The 26,400-nt window shown below is 40.2% G+C and overlaps 1 protein-coding gene across 2 annotated transcripts; it reads right to left on the reverse strand.

The window, feature by feature from the left end:
- Positions 1–1,642: 1,642 nt before the first annotated feature.
- Positions 1,643–16,842, reverse strand: LOC149468074 (beta-microseminoprotein A1-like). 2 transcript variants are annotated; one of them, XM_089670749.1, is made up of 4 exons: positions 16,756–16,842; positions 11,693–11,801; positions 6,594–6,699; positions 1,643–2,068 (listed from the first exon to the last, which is right to left on the reverse strand). In XM_089670749.1, the coding sequence occupies exons 1-4, from the start codon at positions 16,789–16,791 to the stop codon at positions 1,945–1,947; spliced, it is 375 nt and encodes a 124-aa protein (XP_089526875.1). In that variant the 5' UTR covers positions 16,792–16,842; the 3' UTR covers positions 1,643–1,944. The 2 variants fall into 2 exon arrangements, with proteins under 2 accessions (XP_089526875.1, XP_089526876.1); XM_089670750.1 differs by lacking the exon at positions 1,643–2,068 and adding an exon at positions 3,835–4,654.
- Positions 16,843–26,400: the final 9,558 nt, after the last annotated feature.

Here is a 26,400-nt window from a genome sequence, read left to right on the forward strand (position 1 = left end):
GTGTACTGTGGGAGACCAGATATAGTGAATGCAGGGTCCTGGGTTTAGTAACACTTTCAGGTCCTGGACAAAATAGAGACCTCATTTGGGTTGATCCAGGAGAACATGACAACAGGCTAAGGCCAAGCATAAAGCTAGTGCAAATGCAATGTCAAAGGGCAGACCTACATCGTGGGTCAGAAGGTGTAGGCTCTACTCCCTGTGCAGCAGAACAAACTACAGACATCATGGCATGAGCCACATCTGTTCACAAAGCATCTGAATGATGTCCCTTATGTGGTAATTAGAAGGCAAAAAGCTTTCTATATGAACAAGCTAAAGACACACCATTAAAGAGCAGCATATGTAACGCCAGTTTACAGCCATCTTACATTCAATATGAATTGTCCTGTGTGCTGCTGGCTGGTCTTGGTTGAAATCCAAAGTTCCCTCCTCCGCTACAGCCACACATTTATTTATTTATCGAGTTTATATAGCGCCAAAGGGTTTGCTCAGCGCTGTACAATAGAGGGGGGGACAATACATGAAACAGAACAGTAATATCAAACAGCACACAAGGGGTAAGAGGGCCCTACTCTTTCGAGCTTACAATCTAGGAGGGAGGGGGTAGAGGCACAGGAGGAAACGGCTGTGGGGGATGGAGTGGTAGGAGGAGGGAAGGGCAGCGGCTGTTAGGTGAGGGTGGGGTAGGCTTCCCTGAAGAGGTGGGTTTTCAGGGAGCGCCTGAAGGTGAGGAGGGAAGGTGACAGTCTGATGGATTGGGGTAGTGAGTTCCAGAGGATGGGGGAGGACCTGGAGAAGTCTTGCAGTCGTGCGTCGGAGGAGGAGACCAGGGAGCAAGATAGAAGGAGGTCCTGTGACGAGCGAAGGGTACGGGTAGGGTGGTACCTGGGAATAAGGTCGGTGAGGTAGTTAGGGGCAGTGTTGTGAATGGCCTTATAGGTCAGGGTGAGCAATTTGAATTTAATGTGTTGGGCAATGGGGAGCCAGTGGAGGGAGAGGCAGAGGGGGGTGGCAGAGGTGGAGCGGCTGGTGAGGTGGATGAGTCTGGCAGCTGAGTTGAGGATGGTCTGAAGCGGGGAGAGTTTGCACTGGGGTAGGCCGGTGAGGAGGGAGTTGCAGTAGTCAAGGCGTGAGATAATCAGGGAGTGTACGAGTAGTTTAGTGGTGTCTGGGGTAAGGAAGGAGCGTATCTTGGCACACATTCATAATTATTCAGTGATATGGGGGTTAATATGATTGGCTTAACCTGTCATAGGCACCCGCCAGGAGTGCAGACAATACCTGTCCTTTTTATTACCTCCTCCATTCATAGAAGCTGTACTATAGTTTCCAGCACTTTATGGAGGACGGGTGGATGAATGAAAGGTCCACCTCCCCCATAGATCACTTTGAAGTTATTGATTTGATTGAAGTTATAGTATAGCTACATAGAGCTGTGGAGGAAGGGGGTGGAAAGGGCAGGCATAATTGACACTCTTGATAGGTGCCTATGACAAGTTCAGCTGATCATGTGATGACTTCAGATTTGAACTAAGACCAGCCAAGGTCATTTTGCATTGGCCATGTACTGGCTCTGCCCTGATGAAGTGAGTCAGCAGCTAAACACATTGACAGGGATCTAATTAATGTGATATATGTATGACTATTTGAAGATCTCATTTATTTATTTACTTCATTTTTGAACACAATAAAATAGTTTTATTTTTGTAAATATTGTTGTTGCAGATTCCTCAGAAGTCCTCTTTTTCTTCAATTTTGGGATGTCTTGTTCTATCGGACGGCAACCTCTTGATGAAAACTACTAAACAAAACTTCTCATCTCATTTTTTTTACACATACATTTATGATTGATTCTTCCATTAAAAAATAAAATCTTTTTTTCTCTTTTTTGTCTTGCATAGCTGCCTTTTCCTGATTTTCCTTCTGGTATTTATGGTTCGGTCACATCACGCCCTTTGCAATACAAGCATTGGTTGAGTTGTCCTTTCTCTTCATTTCATATTTGCACGTGGTTTGGTTTAATACAGCATGACATTCTGGGTCAAAAGGGACAGGTTTTGCAATCCTGCAAAAAAGGATTCATTTATTTTGTTTTTATAGGCAGCCTTGAAATCATTTTATAGGTTAGAAGATTTCAGTAGTGAACCAGTATCAAGAGGTTGCAATGGCAAAACAAATAATGTATTATTTGTAATGTATTTAGGCAGGGCCATCAACTCTTATATCAGGTTCTAGTACTTCTTATATTACATTCTGGTTTTATTTAGCATGGTTAGTGACAAATGGTATCGATCCTGTATGAAAGAATGTCATGTATCATGCGGGACCAGGAAAGTGACTAGGAAAACTGATATGGCAAAAAGACTATATCACAGACAGATATGTTAGCAAATACAGTTAGCTTGCTTGCCACTAGATGGCTCTGTTCCTAGTATAGTGTATAGGTAAAATGGTAATTAGGTGTTAGGCTCCTTTTAGAGAAAAGCTTCCTCTAGTGATGGAGTTAGTGCCCATATAAGTGTTAGGATGGGAGGTGCCTTGGAGTTATGGCATGAGAACCAAACACTCCACAGCTATCCAGATGTAGTTGGCTACTGCCCAATTTTCCACGGTACCTCTGGAAGGAGCCACGTCTGCCACTCAAGCTGTACTACGGTTATGTCTATCTTTATTCATTGCCACTACATGTAGAGATTAGTAGTTTATAGGACAAAGATAACAATGTTTTGTTTTCAGAGCAGCTCACAGGAAGTAACAAGGACACTGCATTTCTGGCAAGATCAACAGGTACTTTCTGTAATTGCTGAAAATGTTATCCTAAAAAAATAAAACTAATGTAGCCACAACATCCAAGCCAAGATGCAAAGTATCAATAGTTTGTCCTTAGGCTTAGTTATCCTTTTATTCTGGAGATGATGTGTATTTTTTCATGATGAGAGAGAAGTAGCAAGGAGCAGGATTTATTCTGTTGCAATACTACGTTAGAGGAGCCAAGAAATAAATGTATAAATCAAGCTGCAACAGTGTCATAAATCTGTACGATAATCTGTCTCATTGCTCACATTCAGTATTGCCTTGCAGTGAGACAGAATTTATACATGTTCCCTGGTATCCCATATGGAAGAAAAATATATAGACATATATTTAAAAAATATTCTTCCCAAATATATAGACATATATTTAAAAAATATTCTTCCCAAATATGTAGACATACATACATACATACACACACATACATACATATACAGTGAGGAACAGAAGTATTTGAACACCCTGTGATTTTGCAAGTTCTCCCGCTTAGAAATCATGGAGGGGTCTGAAATTCACATTGTAGGTGCATTCCCACTCTGAGAGACAGAATTAAAAAAAAATTCAGGAAATCACATTGTATGATTTTTGAAGAATTTATTTGTCTTGCACTGCTGAACATAAGTATTTGAACACCTAAGAAACAGCAAGAATTCTGGCTCTCAAAGATCTGTTACTGTGCCTTTAAAAAGTCCACCTCTACTCCACTCATTAATCTAACTTAGTAGCACCTGTCTGAGCTCTTTAAAGACCCCTGTCCACCCAACAGTCAGTCAGACGCCAACTACTACCATGGGCAAGACCAAAGAGTTGTCAAAAGACACCAGAGACAAAATTATGGACCTCCACAAGGCTGGAAAGGGCTACGGGGCAATTGCCAAGCAGCTTGGTGAAAATACAGTATGTGCCCTGTACTAGAAGGCAGCTCCATGAAGACATGGTGATTACCCCAGATCTCACCACATCCAAGCTGCCTGATCTTTCCTTTTCCCCTGTGAGCAGGCCTAGTGCCAAGCACAGGAAGCTGTTCTAGCTCCATACCTCACTTACCTCCAAACAATGTGCCACACAAGGATTACATCGTGATCCAATAACGTTTATTTTGTAGACATCATGCACTGCATCCTTTCACCTTAGGGCCACCCCTGTCTGTCAAATATTTTATTTTTGGAACAAGTGAGGACATTTGAATGCAGCCTGTTGTTTGGAGTTGAACCCATAAAGACTTAGTTTGCTGTGAAGAAACATGAGTGGCCTGAACAGAACCCTGATCTCAACCCTGATAAACACCTATGGGATAAATAGGCATGCCACTTGCAAGCCGGTTCTTATCCAACATCAGTACTTAAGCTCACAATCGGTCTTTTTGATGAATGGGCACAAATTCCAACAGAAAGTCTTTATTTTTTTGTGAAAAACCTGCCAGAAGAACAGAGGATGTTATACAGTAGTTGCAAAGGGGACAAACACTATATTAAATCTCATGGTTTGGTATGGGATGTCCAATAAGCTCATATGGATGTGACAGTTGTGTATTTAGGTTTTGTGCTGTCCTAGGAGACACTCACCTTTACAGCTGCGGACATCCCTGGGAACAAGAGTCAGGCTCTGCATACACCATCAAACAGCCTCTCTCAGATCCCACCTGGTCCCCATGCTGCGTGTGTCCCTTCTTCTATCCCTTCTTTCGGGGGGGAGGCACTGCCCCCCTGAAAAATGTTGCTGCCCCCCTGAAAGATGCCGTCCTAGGCAAATGCCTTGTTTGGCTTGTGGTAAATACGCCCTTGGGATGTGATGGTCTCAAATGGATGGTGTCTGCAAACTTTTTGTCATATAATCTATTCTGGGAAGGCAAACATAAAAAAGCCATGGTTAGGGTGCCTATGTTTCTGTCTGTGATTTATTAAATCTTTATAAAGACTGCTTTCACTCCACTATGAGTTTCAAATATATAGCAAAATCTTAGTTCCAGACAATTTACAGAAATACCCCCCCCCCCCCAACTCTACTAAAAAATGTTTGAGGGGGCTTTTAGCATAATAAAACCCAGTCACTAACTTCTCATATAACCTTTAACAAATGTAAAGAAGCTCTAAAAGTCATTTTCAGTGTATCTTAAATCTGCATCTTTCATTAAAATAATACCTGGTGCTCCTGCCAAGAACTAGTTTAGGTGCTTCCTGTTATAGGGGGTCCCAAACTCCTAACTTTTCCTATCTTTATACACAGGCATTTTTCACTGTTGTCACTATAAGGAAAGCTATACTGAGAAATGTCATGCAGCCAGTGCAGTGGCTACAAAGAGATCCCAGAGACCAGCAGTGTTGCTTGCAACAAAATAACAAAAGGGAGAATTGTACCTTGTTAAAAATATAGCAATTGTTTCAAACAGTGCTTTACTTAACTAAATTATAGCCATTTAGAGTTTACAAGTACTTTAACATACAGTATCTGTATATGGTGTCCTTGTTTGTTTTATGATGTCTAGCAATCAGGTTGTACACATTATCTGTCTATGGCCTCATAGATCAGTATTACTGACAAGCACTCTATCACAGTGACACCCACTTAATGGCATTGTTCACATATTTCTCTTAATCTGGACTCCGCAGCAGCTAGGATGATCATGTGATTGCCAAATATTGTACTGTATAGCGTTGGGAAAAATATTTTTAAAAATACATTTGAGATCGCGATCTGGGAGTGGCTGTGGATCCGGAGGACTGGAATAAGGCTTGGTCATTCATAGCTAAATGCTCATTTAATATGACCACACTGGAGGCAGCCTATAAGGTATTGTTTTGGTGGTATTGGGTTCCGGCTCGGTTGGTCCGGGCTAACCCTGCCTGTAGTGATCAATGTTTTCGGGGTTGTGGCCATCGTGGAGATGTCTTGCACATCTGGTGGTCATGTCCGAGACTGTTTCGTTTTTGGTCTCAAGTGTTCGGCCTCCTTTTCACCTTGTTCCATCTCTCCATACGCCGGGATGCCCAATATGTCTTGCTTCATTGCCCCATACCGGGCCTCTTGGCTCACCAGCAGAAGTTGGCTTCTTATTTGTTTTTATCGGCCACTAGAACAATTGCCCAGGCCTGGTAGAGTCCGTTTGTCCCTCTTCAGGGGGTGCGGGATCGTATGACTACTATGATGCTCAACGAGCAGATGTCGAGTATCCGCAACGACTCCCACTGTAAATTTTTGAAAATATGGGAGCCGTGGTTGCAATATGCCTTTCCCACACTCCCCCCGGCTAGCCTGGGGATGTAATGGCGTTCGATACTGGCGTTCTTGGACCCCTGCGTTTTGCCCCCCCCCCCCCCTTTTTTTTTTTTTTACCCCTTTCTCTCTCGCTCTGTTTTTGGTGTGACTGGACAGCTGCCTTAGTTGTTAGAGTCAGTTGCATTAATGTTTTGTACCTTATGTGCCATTGATAGGCGTACCTTTTGCCCTGTTGGCGTTAGAGCACTGTTTTCCTTTTATTTTGCATTTTTTTTCTGTGCAATTGATAGCCCCTGTGTGGACGAGTTTTATTGCCTCTGTTTTATAATATTTAAAAATTTATAAAAACCATTGGAATATAAAAATACATTTGAAATATACTGTATGTCTTGAAAAATACAAATCGACATTTTTGGAATGCATTTACAAATATATGTAACAATATATGTGAAAATTACTTTTTTATATGTTTAAAAAAATCTGAAGAATATATTTAAAAAAATATATTTTTAAAAATATTTTTCATATATTTTGTAATATATAAAAAATGCAATATCACTTACTCTGTACAGCAGTCTATTGAACCATCCGGGAGACAATCGCACTTGTTACAATCCTTTGTGAACCATGTTGAATTAAATTTTCTTGTGATTTCGCCATCCATACAGCCTGGAAAATATCAGAGGAAGATCAAAGAACAAAAAAGTTGTACGGCTGGAAGTAAAATGACCTCTGCTTTCCTGTATGCTAGTTTTAAACATGTTGGCAAAAAATGCCAAACCCATTGATCTGGTCTAAGTTCATTTGATTACACTGTCATCTGCCCATTGTATTCGGATTTACCCAGATATAGGCAGGGTTTGGTTACTGTAACTTGGTGAAATCTAAGGTGTTTAGCTGTAAAAGTGTCTGCATGTCATTATCTATCAATCTGCACTGACATATTTAATCAGCTGTTACCCACAAGGAAGAAAATATATATTTAAAATATATTTTAAAAACATTATTCCCAAATATATTGACATACAGTATATTTGAAATGCTACAATTTTGGCCATATTCAATATATTTCAAAATATATTTCAATAAATAAATATATATATACTGCATGTTGAAATGCGTTTTTATTACAAAATATGTGAAAAATATTTTTAAAAATACATTTGAAATATACTGTATGTCTTGAAAAATACAAATCTACATTTTTGGAATGCATTTACAAATATATGTAACAATATACGTGAAAATTACTTTTTTATATGTTAAAAAAAATCTGAAGAATATATTTACAAAAATATATTTTTAAAAATATTTTTCATATATTTTGGAATATATAAAAAATGCATTATGGCCAAAATTGTAGCATTTCAAATATATGTCAATATATTTGGGAAGAATATTTTTAAAATATATTTCAAATATATTTTTCTTCAATATGGAAACACATTACTAAGGCAAGAAATATTCAAAAAAACAATTAAAATAAACATTTCTTTCAGGGGAAATTTAACATAAAATGATTTAAAAGCATATGAGAAATCGGCTTTGACTTTTGGAACCTATATAAAATGCACAAAAACTGCAAAGTTCTACTTTATATCATCACATAATTCTTATTATATTATACAGGATTTATATAGCACCAACAGTTTGCTCAGCGCTTTACAATATAATGGGAGACAATACAGCAACAATACAGTTCAATACAAGAGGGTTAGGAGGGCCCTGCTTCTTGGAGCTTACAATCTAAGAAGGGCTGCAACTAATGATTTTTTCATAATCGACTAGTTAGCCAATTTATTGTTTTGATTAATCGGTTAATCAGGTACAAACCTCAAAGAAAGTTTGGCGTATCATTTTGTTGATTTGTAACATTTAAAAAAACACAATTTATTCTTGAATATTTATATGCAGTGGTAAATATAAATAACCAGCTATATGGTTAGAGAATAAATGATCTAATCCCCTCTGAGAATAACAGACAGAAGAGATCTATATACTATTAGAGGTTGAATCTGGTACATAGCATTAGACTCAAAGATCAACATTTGTATTTAAAGAAAATATTTTGTTAAAGACCTAAAATGCTATTTTGCAGATTTTTCTGATAGGATTGTAATATAATATTGTGCATGACAGAATCCCTTGTCATAGGCAGATAGCTTGATACAACTTGTGTCACTTGTACACACATTCTTTTTTATGTTCAACTCAGCGGTCTGAAGGAAAGAAAAAAAACAGAGCTGGCTGTACTAAGTGATGTTAGTGCAGCGATCTCTCCCGCTGTGCCTTCGTGTTCTGACAGAAGTAGGATATACAGGGTATTTTAACTGGGAGCCAGACATGAAGCTATATGAGAAGTGGAGGGGGATATAAATCTTTTATATTAAAGTGTAATAGCAACTTTAGAAATTCCAGGTAACGCTCCGGACACGAACTTGAGGAAAACAAGCTTTTTATTTATCCAGCATTGGCTGACTTAGCAAGGACTAGTGTCTGCAAGCTAAGTGCCTTCAAAAGCCTCTTATATGGTGTATATACCAATAAGTACGTCACAATGCATATATTTCCTCTTTACTTTTCTTGTACCTTTTGAAATACATTCTACATTATAAGCAGTACAACACAGGATATAATCTTTTGTGGCTTGCACATTTAGCTAACAGACTGTTCCACAGGAAATGAGGGAGAGAAAGTGAGCTGATGGCTTGGTTCTGCAAACAGATGCTTTAGAAGTCTTAAAGCTTAAAGGGGAACTCTGCAATATTTGGGTGCTGCCACAAAAGTAGTACTAAAGGCTGAGACTTTTTGCATGGATACAATAATTTTAAATTAAACCTTTACTTTAAATGTAATTGTAAATTCTTATATTGCCAGTTTATCAGCCTCCAGCTTCTCTGGGTTCAGATGCTGATCTTCCCTGCACAGAGCCCTTAAAGTGATTGTAAATGTTGTTTGTGGGGGGTTTTATAGCAACAAACGTGTCATACTCACTTGATCTGTAATGGTTTTGCACAGAGCAGCCTTGATTCTCCTCTTCTGGGTTACCCCACAGGCGCTTCTCTCCTTCAGAGTGCCCCATAGAACGCCGCAAAACATAATATAAAGTGCCCCTATAGCAAGGTAAAAAAACTGCTGCCTTTAGCATCACTCACTTCCTTCTCCTGCTCAGGACTACATGTCCCATAATGCACTGCTCCTCCTAACATGTTCTCAGGTACCTGACATGTATGGACAGTATACTGAGCTGTATGTGTGCTACACTGTCTATACTGACATGTATGAATGGTGTACTGAGTTGCATGTGTGCTGCAGTGTATTTCCTGATATTAAACAAATAATGCATTCTGTATGCAGGTCAACTAATCTGCTGACCAACTAATTGATTATAATCGATTATGTTAACTAGTTGCTTCAGCCCTAACAATTATTGTTTAATTATCATGAGTTACTGTATGGTGTGTATTGTTTGCTATATAGTCTATTACAGAACATCTAAAATGAAGTAAAAGTGGGCAGGACACTGGCTAAATGGTTAGCACTTCCATCCAGCAGTACTAGGGTCGTTGGTTTGAATCCCAACCACGGCACCACCTGCCTGGAGTTTGCCTGTTCTCCCTGTGCCTGCATGGGTTTCTTCCGGATACTCCAGTTTCCTTCTACACTCAAATGACATTCTGGTAGGTCAATTGGATCCTGTCTAAATTGGCCTCCTGTTTGTGTATGTATGAATGAAAGTTAGGGACCTTAGATTGTACACCCCTTGACGATTAGGGACTGATGTGAATGTACAATATATATGTAAATTGTTGCGTACATTGACGGCACTATGTAAGTACCTGAAATAAATAAATAAATAAAGAAGGAGAAACAAGGGAGGTTTGGTATATTGTGAAAGTATTTTTCTACATTTTTTAGGCTGATGCCAATGTGCCTAAAATGTTTATACATACAAATGATACGATCTAACAAAAATGATAGATATTTGTAAATAGATTCTCTACATTAGTTGAAAACTAACACATATTTAGAAATAAAATGGTTATCTATCATCATTCTTTTATGACCATTAGCAAGCTTGTTTAATTTCTTGTCCATTCTTCCTTCATTCATTGACCCAAAACAATATTCAATGGGTATGAGAAATGTGCTGGACATATTCTAAAATGCTGTCTAACATTGTGTGCATTATATCAGTACAATTAGATAGTGAGTACAACTATCAAATGCATTGGGGTTGTTTTTCCTAAAGACAAATAGACTGTGGCTTATCTAGTAATAGAAGCAAATAAAAAAGTAAAAATGTTTGCATAAAATAGGAAAATAACTAAATAATAAACAAATAAATAAATAACAAAGATCCTCCCCACATGCGCAGACACACATACAAAACATCAACACATACATTTATCCCATTAGGATACCCATATTCACATATTCCCAAATTCATAATACATATCCCCACACACTCCAGATGAAGAATTGATCATTTAAGGGCATCATTAAAGTTGAACTCTAAATTGATGGGCTGTAATGGTTTTTAATGTGACATTTATTTACAGTTTTAGGTATATTTGTTATTGTTATTTATTCATTTACTCATTCATAATGGCCATCTTGTACACTAAGATTGTCCTAGGCTGGTCGGTTAATTACATCTATAGTACTGGAAAATGCCTAATGTCCACAAACCTAAAATATATGCATTTGTTTATTGACCCTACAGCACTGATGTACTGCATGTATCAAAACCTAAATTTTGAGAATAGCATTTTCAGAATAGCATTAAATACATGAAATGTAGTTATGCATTGAACAAACTAAAACAAAATTTTTTGCATTTCACTGCCTATTATAAAAATATATTCAGTGTATTCTTTACCAAATGAAGGCCCCCAGATGTGCTAAAGAAATTTGTATGAATATAATCTTGGTATACAAAGAGGTTAAAAAGTTATTGTTGAATAAATTGATGCATATCAAAAGTGAAATATTTGGCCTGTTAATGAAGATTTTATTTACCTTGGGAAATGACAGGATTAAATATATTGTTTAAAATATTTAATAAGCTATGCCCTATTTACCTTAACCACTGAAACATTTTTTACCAATGCTTTATTTGCACAATTGTCAGTTGGCACCAGGGGCGGACTGACCATTTGGAAACTCGGCACTGCCAGAGGGCCCGGGTCAGTAGGGGGCCCCATGAGATGCCCCTGGTACCTTTTTCATAGGCTTTTTTGAGTTTGGGCAAGGACACGGGCCCCATGATCCCCTATTGCCCGGGGGCTCCATGAGTTGCCAGTCCGCCCCTGGTTGGCACATTTACAGATTTTTTTTGTTTATCTTAAAGGATGTTCCCTTTGTGTGAAAAAGTTTATAAGGTGAGGGGTTCGGTCAACTGGGGATGATTAAAACCGAGAATTATTTTCTCTGAAATTTCAGTAACAATTAAACGATTTTGGTAAGTTTTTGTTATTTTCGCAACATGCACTGGATACATTGGGGAAGGTGAAGTTAAGGAAATTAAGTTGTTGGGTTTTTTTGTGTGTGTTGTTTTTTTTAAGGATACAATTGGCTTTAATTGCCACTTGTCTCTACTAATGACATTTTATTTTTAAGCTGAAATATTGTGAGAAACCTTGAATAAAGACATCCTTACCAGGGAGTATTTGGCCCCTGCTTAAACGTCTTGGTCCAATTTCATTGCATGTTGCATTACATAACATTATTAGGAAACCAGAAGCCAGTATCAAACAGACCACATGAACCTGCAGAAAATCACACAATTAGGCATAAAACTATGGCATATTATACTATACTGTATACTATACTATGATAATTTCTATAAAAAAATTATTCAATTGTTTGAATATTCACTACATTTGTAGGTGTTTGGTCTTGGCTGAACATGTATACACTGATGTAGAGCAACTTCAGTTTCTTTTAAGTCAGTAGCTACAAATATTATAACTGCTGACTTAAAAATCAGGTACTTATGGTCCAGCCCTGTCTTCCCGAAGCAGATTCTTCTTACTGCTATGGGTCATCGGCACTGCCATCTTGGATTCAGGAGCCGGCTATGGCTTCCTGAGTAACCACAGCTGACTTCCACTGCACATGTACAAACTCACGCAGCGCTTTGTGAATGGTCCTACTGCAAATCACATGTCTGGAAACGGTGGGGCAACATTCTTGCCTATGCAAAGATTGCTGAAGTAGGAGTGGATACTGATGAAAATAAGTACTTGCTCCCTCCCCACCCCCCCCAAAAAAACCAAGACAGGCTGGGTCGAAGGCGTAAACCAACAGTACTTAACTTTTTTATTGAAATTTTGTTTTATTGTACTTGAGCTTCAGACTAGGTTGTATGCATTATATTTACTCAAGACCCCAGTCACACTTGCAAGTTGTGTTAAGGCAGCCCTCTTACTTGAATGGGCTGAAAATGTAATAGAACTGACAAAAATAGTACCTGTGCTATTCTTCCTGATGCAGCACACCATAATGCATGGTTAGGCGTTAACATGTTGCTTTAGTGTGTTGTGTAATATCAGCTATGAGGAAAGATTAGAGGAACTGAATTTATTCTCTCTTGAGAAGAGGAGATTAAGGGGGGATATGATCAACATGTATAAATACATCAGTGGTTCATATAGTGAACTCGGTGTAGAGCTATTCACCCTGAGGTAATCACAGAGGACAAGGGGGCACTCTTTACGTTTGGAGGAAAAGAAATGTAATCTCCAAAGGTTTCTTCACAGTGAGAGCTGTGAAAATGTGGAATGGACTCCCTCAAGCGTTGGTTCTGGCCAGCTCAGTGGATTGCTTTAAAAAAGGCCTGGATTATTTCTTAGATACACAGAATATAACTGGATACTAACATTTATAGGTAAAGTTGATCCAGGAAATATCCAATTGCCTCTCGGGGGATCGGGAAGGAATTTTTTTCCATGCAGGAGCAAATTGCATCATGCTTTGTTGGGTTTTTTTGCCTTCCTCTGGATCAACTGTGGGTATAGGATTATAGCTTTTTTTTTGTTAATGGTTGAACTGGATGGACCAGGGGCGGACTGACCATTTAGTCACTTGGGCCCAGGGTCAATAGGGGGCCCCATGAGATGCCCCTGGTACCTTTTTCATAGGCTTTTTTGAGTTTGGGCAAGAACACAGGGGCCCCATGATCCCCTATTGCCCGGGGTCCCCATGAGTTGCCAGTCTGCCCCTGGTGTACAGCCTGTCGTTGGCATGAATGGTTTTACGGTGCAAGTTTATGATTGCACCATTGTATTAAGGAATACAGCAGCGTACAACCATTTATATCAACGATAGGCTGTACATAGGCTTTTTTGGGTGTGGTTTGAGTGTGGGAGAGGACACAGGGGCCCCATGCTTTCCTATTTCCCGGGGCCCCATGAGTTGTCAGTTTGCCCCTGGGATGGACTTTTGTCTTTTTTCAGCCAGACTAACTATGTAACTAATTAAATGCAATAAGCCAGCCCAAAGGTTTTGTCCACCCAAAACTGATGCTTTAAATTTGTTCGATACTTCAGAGTTGAATCAACTGCCAGTTTATTATGAATGGAAATAATTTGAGAAACAAGATCTCTGGGCTCAAGTTATCAGGTCCTCAAGAAATGATGTCCTCCTCCCCCAGTTGCATTTTTAATAGATTTCATAAGAAGGACAAAGTTACGGGATCGCCTCTGTTTGGGCTGAAGGCTTGAGACTTCCAAGATTGTTAAAAAAAAAGACAGGAGAGTTTGTTGCCTGACTCCCAAGAGCTATAATAAAATTACAGAGTGACTCACTAACTCTACCTAGAACTGAGCTATGACTGACTGGGCTAAGCCTTCAACAGAATGCTGCAATCATTTAATTGCTAATTATTGTCTAAAGCAGGGAGATCATTAAATATGTTTTACAGCTTGTCTAACTCCTTTACACTAAAATGTCAGTAATCGCAGCCCCGTACCCATCAAAAAAAATAAACAAATATAGTCTCCACAATAAATGTGCATAAGACTGAGCCATTTATTTTTTTAGGTGTTAAATTTATATAAAACCACCCATTAATCCTGCCAGGGACCCCCTCTTTCCTGTTAGCGATGGCAATGTTCTGTGGACTCATTTACCCTCTGTAGTGTTGCCACAGCCCATGCACATGCTTTGAATAATACAAAAAGGAGATGTCTATGGCTAACTTTTGGCTCTCATCTAAAAGGCTAGTGGGCAGAATCAGTCTGCCCTGCAATGAATTGCAATGACAAGAGGAGCCACTGTCAATCAAACACTCTTGCCTGCCTTGTCAGGCAGTTCTGATGGTGACACAGGCAGCTAAGATCTGGATATGGCAGGCAAGAATGTATGATTGACAAAGGCTCCTCCTGTCATTGCAATTCACGGCAGGGCAGACCAGGGGCGGACTGACAACTCATGGGCCCCCCGGGCAATAGGGGATTATGGGGCCCCTGTGTCCTTGCCCAAACTCAAAAAAACCTATGAAAAAGGTACCAGGGGCATCTCATGGGGCCCCCTACTGACCCCGGGCCCTCGGGCAGTGCCCGAGTTTCCAAATGGTCAGTCCGCCCCTGGGGCAGACTGACCTTTCCCACTGTCCAGGCTGTTCAGATCAAAGAAAGAGCAAGTCACTTGGCCTGGGACAAGAGCAATTAATCAAGGTGTTTAGAAAGATTTATTTATATACTGTTCACTGATTCGATTTGGAATCTATGCAATTTCCCAATGTAGCTTTGTGAAAAAGATGCATTTAGGTTTACAATTGGTCTCAGTTCAAATAGGAAAACAGATATGACAAAATAAATAAAAAAGGTCGTTGTTTTAGTTCTTTGAAAGACAAACAGTTCTCACACCAGCCTACTGTTAGAATGGCAATGCGCATGTGTGCTGCATAGCATATTAAATTGTAAGTAAGTAGATGTTTCCTAACTGGTCTTTAAATATTGGCATTGTGTGAATGTGTGAAGCAAGCAGCAACAACCTGCAGGGCTCCATTGTAGCTAGCATTTCATGCTGCGATATCCATGCTGGGATTACCAGATTTCCTATTAAAAGGGGTTTGCTGCAGTACAGAATCATGTGGAGGAAAGCCCCTGCTAGTGAACATATAAGCATTGCTCCAAGTTCACTTTTAACTGGATTGATCTCTAAAGCAAGGTATAATAAACCAAATTCCAGTAGCCATAGTATTTTCAGTGTTAGAAATAATTTTCAATTGTTTTTTCAAAGTACTATGCAGAACGGCTGCAAAGAAATAGCTTGGGAATCCTGAAGCCAACAAGAAGCTGATGTAGCCACCTTTAATTTGTCTGCTACTGCCACTGTCAATAAATGTATGGATTAAAGTTTCATTGCAGCTCAACAGTAATGCTGCATTAAGGTAGTCGGGGATGCTTAGGGGATGGTTAAAACCATCAGGTACAGTCTGATCCAGAGATTTCCCCTCACTTCCTGTCCCAGAGATACATAAAGTAAAAAGACATCTCTCTGAATTGAGGGAAAATCCTCACAAATACAGTTGTCACTAGAATATGCAACAACCCTACATTTTGGACATTCTGGTGAGTATAGTTACTAGGAAATAAATACACAATACAAGTGAATTGACAGAAATAAAAACATGGCAGAGCTTCTAATCCTTTATATGTATGGCAGAGGTTCTAAACCCTTCATACTTCTGGCACAGGTTCTAACCCTTCATACTTCTGGCACAGGTTCTAACCCTTGATACTTCTGGCACAGGTTCTAACCCTTGATACTTCTGGCAGAGGTTCTAACCCTACATACTTCTGGCAGAGGCTCTAACCCTTCATACTTCTGGCAAAGGTTCTAACCCTTCATACTTCTGGCAGAGGCTCTAACCCTTCATATTTCTGGCAGGGCTTCTAACCCTTCATACTTCTGGCAGAGGCTCTAACCCTTCATACTTCTGGCAGGGCTTCTAGCCCTTCATACTTCTGGCAGAGGCTCTAACCCTTCATACTTCTGGCAGGGCTTCTAACCCTTCATACTTCTGGCAGGGCTTCTAACCCTTCATACTTCTGGCAGGGCTTCTAACCCTTCATACTTCTGGCAGGGCTTCTAACCCTTCATACTTCTGGCAGAGGCTCTAACCCTTCATACTTCTGGCAGAGGCTCTAACCCTTCATACTTCTGGCAGGGCTTCTAACCCTTCATACTTCTGGCAGGGCTTCTAACCCTTCATACTTATGGCAGAGGCTTTAACCCTTCATACTTCTGGCAGGGCTTCTAACCCTTCATACTTATGGCAGAGGCTCTAACCCTTCATACTTCTGGCAGGGCTTCTAACCCTTCATACTTCTGGCAGGGCTTCTAACCCTTCATACTTATGGCAGAGGCTTTAACCCTTCATACTTCTGGCAGAGGTTCTAAACCTTCATACTTCTGGCAGAGGTTCTAACCCTTCATACTTCTGGCACAGTTTCTAACCCTTCATACTTCTGGAAGAGTTTCTAACCCTTCATACTTCTGGCACAGGTTCTAACCCTTCATACTTCTGGAAGAGTTTCTAACCCTTCATACTTCTGGCACAGGTTCTAACCCTTCATACTTCTGGCACAGGTTCTAATCCTTCAAAAAGGCTATAGATATACTTAAAAAAGCAGATACTCAGAGAAAGAACAGTTTCCCCTAAACATATTGTAAAGTCTATAATGTTGCTGGCATAAGGCACGGTGTTCTTACCATTGGAGAGGTTCGTGAATTGTATGTGCGATGCATAATTTATGAAGAGGAGTACAGGAACAGAAGACAGCTGAAGGTGAAGTGTAGCTTTATAAACAAAGGAAAGGTGTGGCTACAAGGCACATTATTCCGCCCACACTTTATCAAGGAAGGTGCTATTTTATGGATTACTAATAGAAAAGCTATTTTTAGTAGCTCTGTAATATTTTATTTTTAAAGCCTTCATAAAAGAACACATGAACAGCCAAAGTACGCGTGATAGAATGATGCTAAGTGTAGTGTGCAAACTTTAATTTTGAGCAGTTATGTAAATATTATTTACATCATTATCATCATGGGCAACCTTTTCTTTTTTGTTACAGTTCTCAGAATGGTAAGGTAGTCGATCATTAAAGTGTTACCATGGGCAAAATGAAACAATTACATAGATGATGCAGACTGTCATGAGAATTAAAGTGATACTAAAGCTAAAAAAGTTTTTTACCTTAATGAAGTCCTTGCATTAAAGCGGAGTTCCATTCATCCTGTCAAAAAATAAAAGTCAGCAGCTACAGAAACTGTAGCTGCTGACTTTTAAAAAACAGCCACTTACCTGTCCCTCAGTCTCGTGGTGTGTCTCCCACAGCCCTTTTCACCTGCCGTTCTGGATTCCTGGAGGCCGGCATCTTCAGTGTGGGCACCCGGCTGTGACTGCTTGCGGCTTCACAGCTGGGTACCCACTGCACATGCGCGAGTAGCACTGCGCTTCATGAATGGTCCTGTAGTCTTCTGGGACCTGTCACGTGTCCCAGAAGACTACGGGGAGAAAAGGAGAGGGGAAACCTTCCGTTTCCGATCACCTAGGCGGTCCGACTGCAATTGGGAGCCGGTACCTGTCAAATTTGGGTATCCGCCCTCAAAGGTGCCAATCCTTAATTGTAAGCGGTGGGGAGCAGTCCTTAAAGCGGAACGTCCCCTTTTGGGTGGAGCTCCGCTTTAAGGTAAAAACATTTTCTACTCCTCTGTCCTCCCCCTTCCCTGTGTGAAGGGGAAGAGAGGGAAGGACAGATCCAGCCCTGTGCACAGCTGCATCTCTTCTCCCCTCTCTTCCTCTTCACACAGGGACTCGAGCAGCAGCAGAAGCCATTGGCTCATTTTTGTTTTAGTATTTATTCTTTAGTTTTAAAGCTAAACTGTAGGCAGATGTAAACACATAGATATAATATACAAATAGAAACAGATTTACCTGCCAAATAATTTGTATTACTTATTTTTCTCTGATGCACTTAAATAACACTTACAGATCTTGACCCTCCTCCAGCCTGTGACTGGACAGTGAAAGGAGAAGCAGCAGACTGATGAGCTCTTCTCATTGTCGCTCTGTCTGCTCTTTTCTTCAGCAAGTTTCTTGTTAGCTCATGAGCACTCCAGCACAACTGATTCTTTTGCTGCTTCTTCCTTTCCCAGCTTAATGCAGTATTAAACCCAAAAGTAAACATTTATTGTATTGCATCTTACTAATTCTCAGATGTGATGGCTACATTAGTATTATTTTTTGGGATTTCTCTCTTCTATTTTCATCTTCTGATCCAGCCAGTAAATCTGCTGTTTTTCAAAGGAACAAGCTCTCTTCCAGATGTATCAGTTTACAGGGATGATACAGACCATTTAACACTGACAGGGGTGTTTACAATGATCAGCTTTTATTTATTCATGTAAAACCTTTATCCCAAAAGAAAAAAACCTGTTGGCTGTAACTAATCATAATGTGTTAGATGGGGTTTGGCTTGAATGTGCTAGTGTATTTAAATCTGGTAGTATGTTTAACACTACTTTCCCCCCGACTGACAATACTGCTGTCTGCTGTGCACCCTGTGTTCCTTCATCCAGGGTGGGTGCAGTATAATACAGGTAGTGTGTTACTGGCTAGATCACCAGGTGAAAACGGAGGGGAAAAAAACCCTAAAAAAAAATACAGCCACCACATCTAATGATTGGTAAGTGGCAATATACACTCACCAGCCACTTTATTAGATACACTTTACTAGTGTCAAGAAAATATCCCCCCACACCATTAAGCCACCACCACCAACCTGAACTTTTGATACAAGGCAGAATGGATCCATGCTTTCATGTTGTTTACACCAAATTCTGACCCTACCATCTGAACGTCACAGCAACCAGTCTGCCCATTCTTCTCTGACCTCTGACATCAATGAGGCATTTTCATCCACACAACTGCCGCTCACTGGATATTTTCTCTTTTTTGGACCATTCTCTGTAAACCCTAAAGATGGTTGTGCATGAAAATCCCAGTAGATCAGCAGTTTTTTAAATACTCAGACAAGCCTGTCTGGCACCAAAAACCATGCCACATTCAAAGTCATCTAAATCCCTTTTCTTCCCCATTCTGATGCTCAGTTTGAACTTCAGCAAGTCATCTTCACCATGTCTAGATGCCTAAATGCATTGAGTTGCTGCCATGTGATTGGCTGATTAACAGTTTATGTTACGAAGCAATTGAACGAGTATATCTGATAAAGTTCCTGTGAGTGTATTAATTTTGCTTTTGAGTTTAATACCGTTTTAAGCTGCTGTACAGTGGACTGCAATAGGTTGATAAAAAGTTAAATCCAGATAACACTGCTTGCATTTAGTAATATCTTTCATGACACGTTAATGTATGAGGTATTGCATTAATTTGTGTATTTTATATCTGTCTGAATTTAGCCCTAATCCCTTATTAACACTATGATCCTGCTGATATGGTTGAATCAGTTGTTCTAAGATTTCTCATGGAACAGGTACCCAAAGCCATAATAATTAGCAATGTGGGAACATATAATTGAGGACAATTGCTTGGAGATAAAGCAGAAACAATTATACCATTGAAAACAAAAACACATTCAATGCAAATTAGGATACAAAATCCAATGTGGAAATAACTCATTGTTCTCAGTGGCACAAGTGAGTCATATGAGAAAATGGAGCATCCAGTTATTGCTTCAGAACAATCTAGGTCTCAGTGTTAGTAATTTCCAAAGTCTTTCCACGTTTTCATTCATTATTCCCAAATTATGTTAATATCAATAAATGTTGCATGAGAGGTAATATATTATTTGATTTCTCCATGGAAATATGTCAACATTATGAACTTCTGAAGTTAAAATAATGCAGGTGGACCACACAAATAATGTACACTATATTGCCAAAAGTATTGGACCAGCCCTCCAAATCATTGGATTAAGGTGTTCCAATCACCTCCATGGCCACAGGTGTATAAAATCAAGCAACTCGGCATGCAGACTGCTTCTACAAACATTTGTGAAAGAATGGGTCGCTCTCAGGAGCTCAGTGAATTCAAGCGTGGTACCATGATAGGTTGCCATCTGTGCAATAAGTTCATCTCTGAAATTTTCTTGCTACTAAATATTCCATGGTCAACTGTTAGTGGTATTATAACAAAATGGAAGCAACTGGGAACAACAGCAACTCAGACACAAAGTGGTAGGCCACGTAAAATAACAGAGCGGGGTCAGCGCATGCTGACGCGCACAATGCACAGAAATCGCCAACTGTCTGCAGAGTCAATGGCTAAAGACCTCCAAACTTTGTGTAGCCTTCACATTATAACAACAACAATGTGCAGAGAGCTTCATGGAATGTACTTCCATGGCTGAGCAGCTGCATTCCAGCCTTACGTCACCAAGTGCAATGCAAAGCATCAGGTGCAGCGATGTAAAGCACGCCGCCACTGGACTCTAGAGCAGTGGAGATGTGTTCTCTGGAGCGACAAATCATGTTTCTCTGTCTGGCAATTTGATGGACGTGTCTTGGTTTGGCGGTTGCCAGGAGAATGGTACTTGCCTGACTGCATGGTGCCAAGTGTAAAGAATCAAGTATGGTCTCCCTAAGGCCACCCAATTTTCAACATGGAGAGCAGGAGAATAAACGTACCCTGTGTATATGATACTCATTGGGGTCAGAGTTATTCAGCATGCATTTCATGGTGAAGAGGAAGTGCGCTTCAAAGACTAGAAGTCGCTACTGCGCACGTGCAGAGCCTCAATTATGATTTCCTGACCCATGGGGGACCAAGGGAGGTTACTTAGGAAAACACAGAGTGGATCTTAATGCATTTTTAAACTTGAGCACTAGAAGGCGGGGGGGAAGATCACATTTGTATTATAGCAAACAATAACATCTAAAACATGTAATGGACCACCAGCTACAACTGGTCATTGGAAACATGTCAGCAACTGTATAAAATACAAGAAAATAAAAAGTAGAAAAGAGCAAAAATTGTAAAATAGGGACATAAAATATACAAAAATGTATGCAAATATAAGGATCTGCTGACCTGTACTTGTAAATGTCTGGACTACTGATACATTATGCATGCACTTCCTGTTCCTGTTGTCCTGAAAACCCCAGAAGGAGGAAGTGGAGAGAAAGTCTGAGACCTCATGTCCTGTTAATGAAAAGCAGCTGCTAAACCCAGGTCAGAAGGGATTAATAGGCAAAAGCTCCTATGTTTAATAATTTATTATTGGTGTCCATAGCAATTGGTAATACTATATACCAAGAAAACATGAGTAAGCAGGCAAAACACATTTCTTTTATTTCTTACGGGATTCCTATTGAACTGTAGGTCATAACAGAATGGCATAATCATAAAACAAAACTTGGCAACAAGTAAACAAATGAAATGACCCTTGTTCAAAAGTCTGCATACCCTTAAGGCCCCATGTACACGGGACACTTCTGAACATGGAAACTGACTGCTGGAAAACACAGGTTATAAAACATCTGTTTAGCCACGTTTGCATAATGCGTTTATGCGCGTTTGTGTTTAGAAGCGTTTTTTAAAGTTAAGCACAGGAGAACCTCCCAAATGCCCAGAATGCACTGAAAAGGGGTAAATTATTAACTATTTCAGGCTGTTTCAGAGAAATACAGAGAGAAGAAGCAAAGAGAGCAGTATGTGTTGAGATTAGCTTAGGTGTGAGTTGCTCATTAACATTTCTTTTGTTTCCAAGGGTGGGAAAGGTGTCTGGTGGAGTGAGTCATTAAGGCCACCTGGCAGGGGGTCTTCATGAGGACTTTGAGGTGTGAATGGTCATTAACATCTCTTTTGCTTCTAAGGGTGGGGGAGGTCTGAGGTGTGAATTGGTCATTACAATGTGTGAGAAGCTTGGTAGGAACATCCTGTGTCCATTTGAGTACCTTGAAAACGCTTTGCATGCATTTTTCATGATGAAAAAAGGCTCTGGACAGCATCGGGAACTGGAAGAGTTAAAAAAACATTTCAAGCGCAAATGCTTATAAATGCAGTTTGCCGCATTTAGCCACTTTACAAGCGGTTTGCGTTTGAAACGCTGATAAAATCGACTGCTGAACGCATGTTTTCTGCGTTAAAAAAAACAACTGTAAACTCAAATGCCTGGAAACGACTGTAAATGAAGATATGTACATGGACACATACGAAAACATTAGGGTGAGTTCAGGGGCTGCTGAAAACAAAACGCTGAACAGCTCCTAAACGTGAGTTTATCAGCTGCAGTGTACATGAGCCCTTAGATCTTAATCCTGTGTATTGCCCCCTTTAGCATCAATGACAATTTGCAGACTTTTGAAATAGATGTCTATAAGGCCCTGGATTCTTGCAGGTGGTATAGCTGCCAATTTGTCTTGGCAAAATGCCTCCAGGTCATGCAAAGTCTTTGGTTGTCTTGCATGAACCGCACATTTGAGATATTGATGATATTAAGCTCATGAGCCGCTCCAGAATCTTCACCTTTTTCTGTTATAACCACTGGAGGGTCAACTTGGCCTTGTGCTTGGGGTCATTGTCGTGCTGGAAAGTCCAGGAGCATCCCATGTGCAGCTTTCGTGCAGAAGAATGCAAATTGTCTGCCAGTATTTTCTGATAACATGCTGAATTTATCGTGCAATCAATTTTCACAAGATATGCTGTGCCTTTAGAGCTCACACACCTGCAAAACATAAGTGAGCCTCCACCAGCCTTCACAGTGAGGATGGTATTATTTTTGCTATAGGCCTTGTTGACCCCTATCCAAAAATAGAGCTTATGGTCTATAAGCGATTGAACAGTACTGACTGGCATTGTCAAGTCTTTGGATATCTTTTTATATCCTTTTCCATCTTTATAAAGTTATGTTACCTTGTTACGCAGGTCTTTTGACAGTTCTTTTCTGCTTCCCATGGCTTAGTATCTAGCCTGCTCAGTACATCCATGTGAGAGCTAACAAACTCATTGACTATTTATAGGCCCACCTATGGTCGCATGGATGGGGTTCTCCTGACAGATGACGGATGTCATATGGAGGAATTACTATTGTCACTACGTTTTTTTCACAGCATTATTTTGGACATGACTGTCTATCCATTAGATTATAACCACTCATCCCGGCTATAAGTGGCAATTTTTGCATTTTCTAAAGTGTGTGGCAACACAATATAGCATCAAGTTCTGGTGCTTATCTCATTTTGTACATCATGTGTCTGTTTTTGATTCTGGCCAGATTTGAGCTGGATTTTCATATTAATATTAATCGGGTTCCTTAACCCATACTATACTGGTACCAATGTTTACAGTATTGCATGTTTGATGTATAGCCTTTAATGGTGATAATTTTTTTATTACATCCCCTACATGGTGGTGTTACCTATGTGTTTGTGCTGCTTATGTACTAGACCTAGTGTCATTACATTTACAGCACCAATTATATTTATGACCAGTTATGACGTCTTGCTTTTAATAATTTTTGGTTTTAGGTCATACTTTTTTGTATTCTCATCTTGTGGTGATGGCTAACTGAGGTATTTACCTAAATGTCTACTATATGCATTGTTTGCAATAAAGCATTATTTTTGAGACATTTTTGGGTATCGCTGTCTTTCATAATATAACCACTTTTCTTGTGAATCCCTTTTCACATCCCCCCTTTTTTGGGGTTCTCCTGACACCCTGATAGGAGCCAACCTGACTCCTGGAACTAAAACTAATATAAAGACTGGTGACAGAAGTAGTATATGTCTCCTTATTGTTATCTTACAAGCACTATAGCAGATAAATAAGTCTGTGTGTGCGTGTGTATTGGTCACCTTGCTGTATGTTACTAGGTGAACCTGTTTTTTTGCAGTAGAGTGTATATGCATCTCTTGTTGTTTTAGTTAACCCTGTACCTTCTTGTCTGGGATTTTATAACTACAGTGAGGAACAGAAGTATTTGAACACCCTGCGATTTTGCAAGTTCTCCCACTTAGAAATCATGGAGGGGTCTGAAATTCACATTGTAGGTGCATTCCCACTCTGAGAGACAGAATTTAAAAAAAAATTCAGGAAATCACATTGTATGATGTTTAAAGAATTTATTTGTTTTGCACTGCTGAACATAAGTATTTGAACACCTGAGAAAATCAGTATTAATATTTGGTACAGAAGTCTTTGTTTGCAATTACAGAGGTCAAACATTTCCTGTAGTTCTTGACCAGGTTTGCACACACTGCAACGGGGATTTTGGCCCACTCCTCCACACAGATCTCCTCTAGATCTGTCAGGTTTCGGGGCTGTCGCTGAGCAACATGGAGTTTCAGCTCCCTCCAAAGATGTTCTATTGGATTTAGGTCTGGAGACTGGCTAGGCCACTCCAGAACCTTGATATGCTTCTTACGGAGCCACTCCTTGGTTATCCTGGCTGTGTGCTTCGGGTCTTTGTCATGTTGGAAAACCCAGCCACGACCCATCTTCAATGCTCTAACTGAGGGAAGGAGGTTGTTGCTCAAAATCTCAAAATAAATGGCCCCATTCATCCTCTCCTTAATACAGTGCCCCGCAACCGCGTCGCAACCACACCGCAAACGCCCGAGCAGCACCATAGACTAGAATAGGAGGCTTCAACACCTCCTGACTCTACCAGAGGCGTCCGTTTTGCCGCGATGCGACGCTAACGCTTCCGTTAGAACAGCACCATGTGCTGCAATGTGCAGAATTCTCCGAGGCGTTTGGGAAGCGGTAAAAACTCTTCTCAAATGCCTTTTTGCCGCCTGCACACAACGCTAGTGTGAACGTAGCCAAAGTGGTCTTGAGAAAGTAATAATCAATCCGATGTAACTACAGCAGTCTGTGCATTATTAAATCAAAAGGGGCCTGACCTGGAATAGCCAACCAAGCATCCCAAATTTTCTCAAATTTTACCCAAACATCTTCTATGCTGGTAAACTAAACGGTCATATCATAAAATAATACCCATATTTTGCTTCCAATCGGCAACATTGGCGGGAGTATCAGAGGTCCAGCGCACCAGAATCGCCTTGCGCGCCTGGAACAAGGCCTTAGAAAGGGCCTCTAGTATAAATGTAACTTGCGTTTCCAAATCTAAAATACCCAAAAGGCACTGCATAGGATCCAGAATTAAGAAACACCAAATTAAGGGTAGATACCACCTCCTCCCAATACCTATGAAGTTTTGGACATCTCCACAACCTGTGTATCAGATCCCCATGGTCCCGCTTGCATCTGCACAATTGTAATAGTCTTTAATGAAGAATTTGTGTCCTGAATTTGGATATTAAAAAATTATCCACAGACCTGCAATGCAATTGCTGCATCTATTGCATTCTTTCCTGTCTAAAATTTTAACCTGTGTTTTACAATATTCTTCACTCTTATGAGGAGATCACATACTTTTTTGCCTTGCTTGTAAGTATTGTGTAGGTTAGCTCAGGTGGGGGATCACCTTCCTTTAGAAAAAGGTAGTCTAGACAGCAGGTCCTTCTTAAAAATCTGACTTGTTGCCAGTTATATTTAAAAGGCTGCATGGATCAAACGAAACAGAACAGAAAATAATCCCTCGCCATTCAGGGACTAACTAAACAGAGATTTCTATCTCACAGGTGAAGGGCTTCTGCCTGTCACCAACAAAACAAAATGGTGTGCAAACCTTTTCCTTTCTTGCACAAAGCAAACTCTTTCATCCACAGCTCTCTCAGGTATGGCTCCCTGAGTCCCAGGCCAAAAGCAACTTCTTGCTTCAGTCCTGCTTTATTTATACTACCTGCTGGTGGTCGTCAGTGGACCGCAAAATCTGGTCTGAAACCAACTCTGCCAAAGGTGGCCTAGGAAACCCAGACTGGACTCCACCTTAGTCTCCCAGATATGAAGGCATGCGAGGTGACACATAGGGGTTTATTTACTAAAGCTGGAGAGTCCAAAATCAGACTCCTTTCTGCATAGAAACCAATCAGCTTCTAACCTCAGCTTGTTCAATGAAGCTTTGGCAATGAAACCTGGAAGCTGATTGGTTTCTATGCAGAAGGGAGTCTGATTTTGGACTCTCCAGCTTTAGTAAATAAACCCCATAGTGTCCATCCATCACCTCACCTTTCATAATGTCACAGTATGTAAATGGCGATTCCTGACTTCTGAACAGAAGTCTCCATTTCCCATCACAATATGCCCATGTTTACCAGCAATTATTTTTTTTACACACTCCAACAAGTGATTGTGCTTTTGCAAGGGCATTGTCTAGAATATAAGAGGCGTTATCCCCCTCCCCCTATGGAACACAGGTCAAATTATGCCAGTCCCAGGGAGAATCGTATACACAGAGCTCTCCATCCTGAATTTCTATGCTACTAGCC

The sequence above is a fragment of the Staurois parvus genome, unplaced genomic scaffold, assembly GCF_062004578.1.
Source record: "Staurois parvus isolate SC_StPar_1 unplaced genomic scaffold, SC_StPar_1.0 ptg000094l, whole genome shotgun sequence".
In the NCBI taxonomy this organism is placed as follows: Eukaryota; Metazoa; Chordata; class Amphibia; order Anura; family Ranidae; genus Staurois; species Staurois parvus.

Coding starts and splice junctions, on each gene's coding strand:
- LOC149468074 (XM_089670749.1), bottom strand. CDS start 16,791: ATGCATCGCACATACAATTCACGAACCTCTCCAATG. Junction 6,700..11,692: donor CAGGGGCCAAATACTCCCTG/GTAAGGATGTCT, acceptor GATATTTTCCAG/GCTGTATGGATGGCGAAATC. Junction 2,069..6,593: donor TCAATAGACTGCTGTACAGA/GTAAGTGATATT, acceptor CCTTTTTTGCAG/GATTGCAAAACCTGTCCCTT.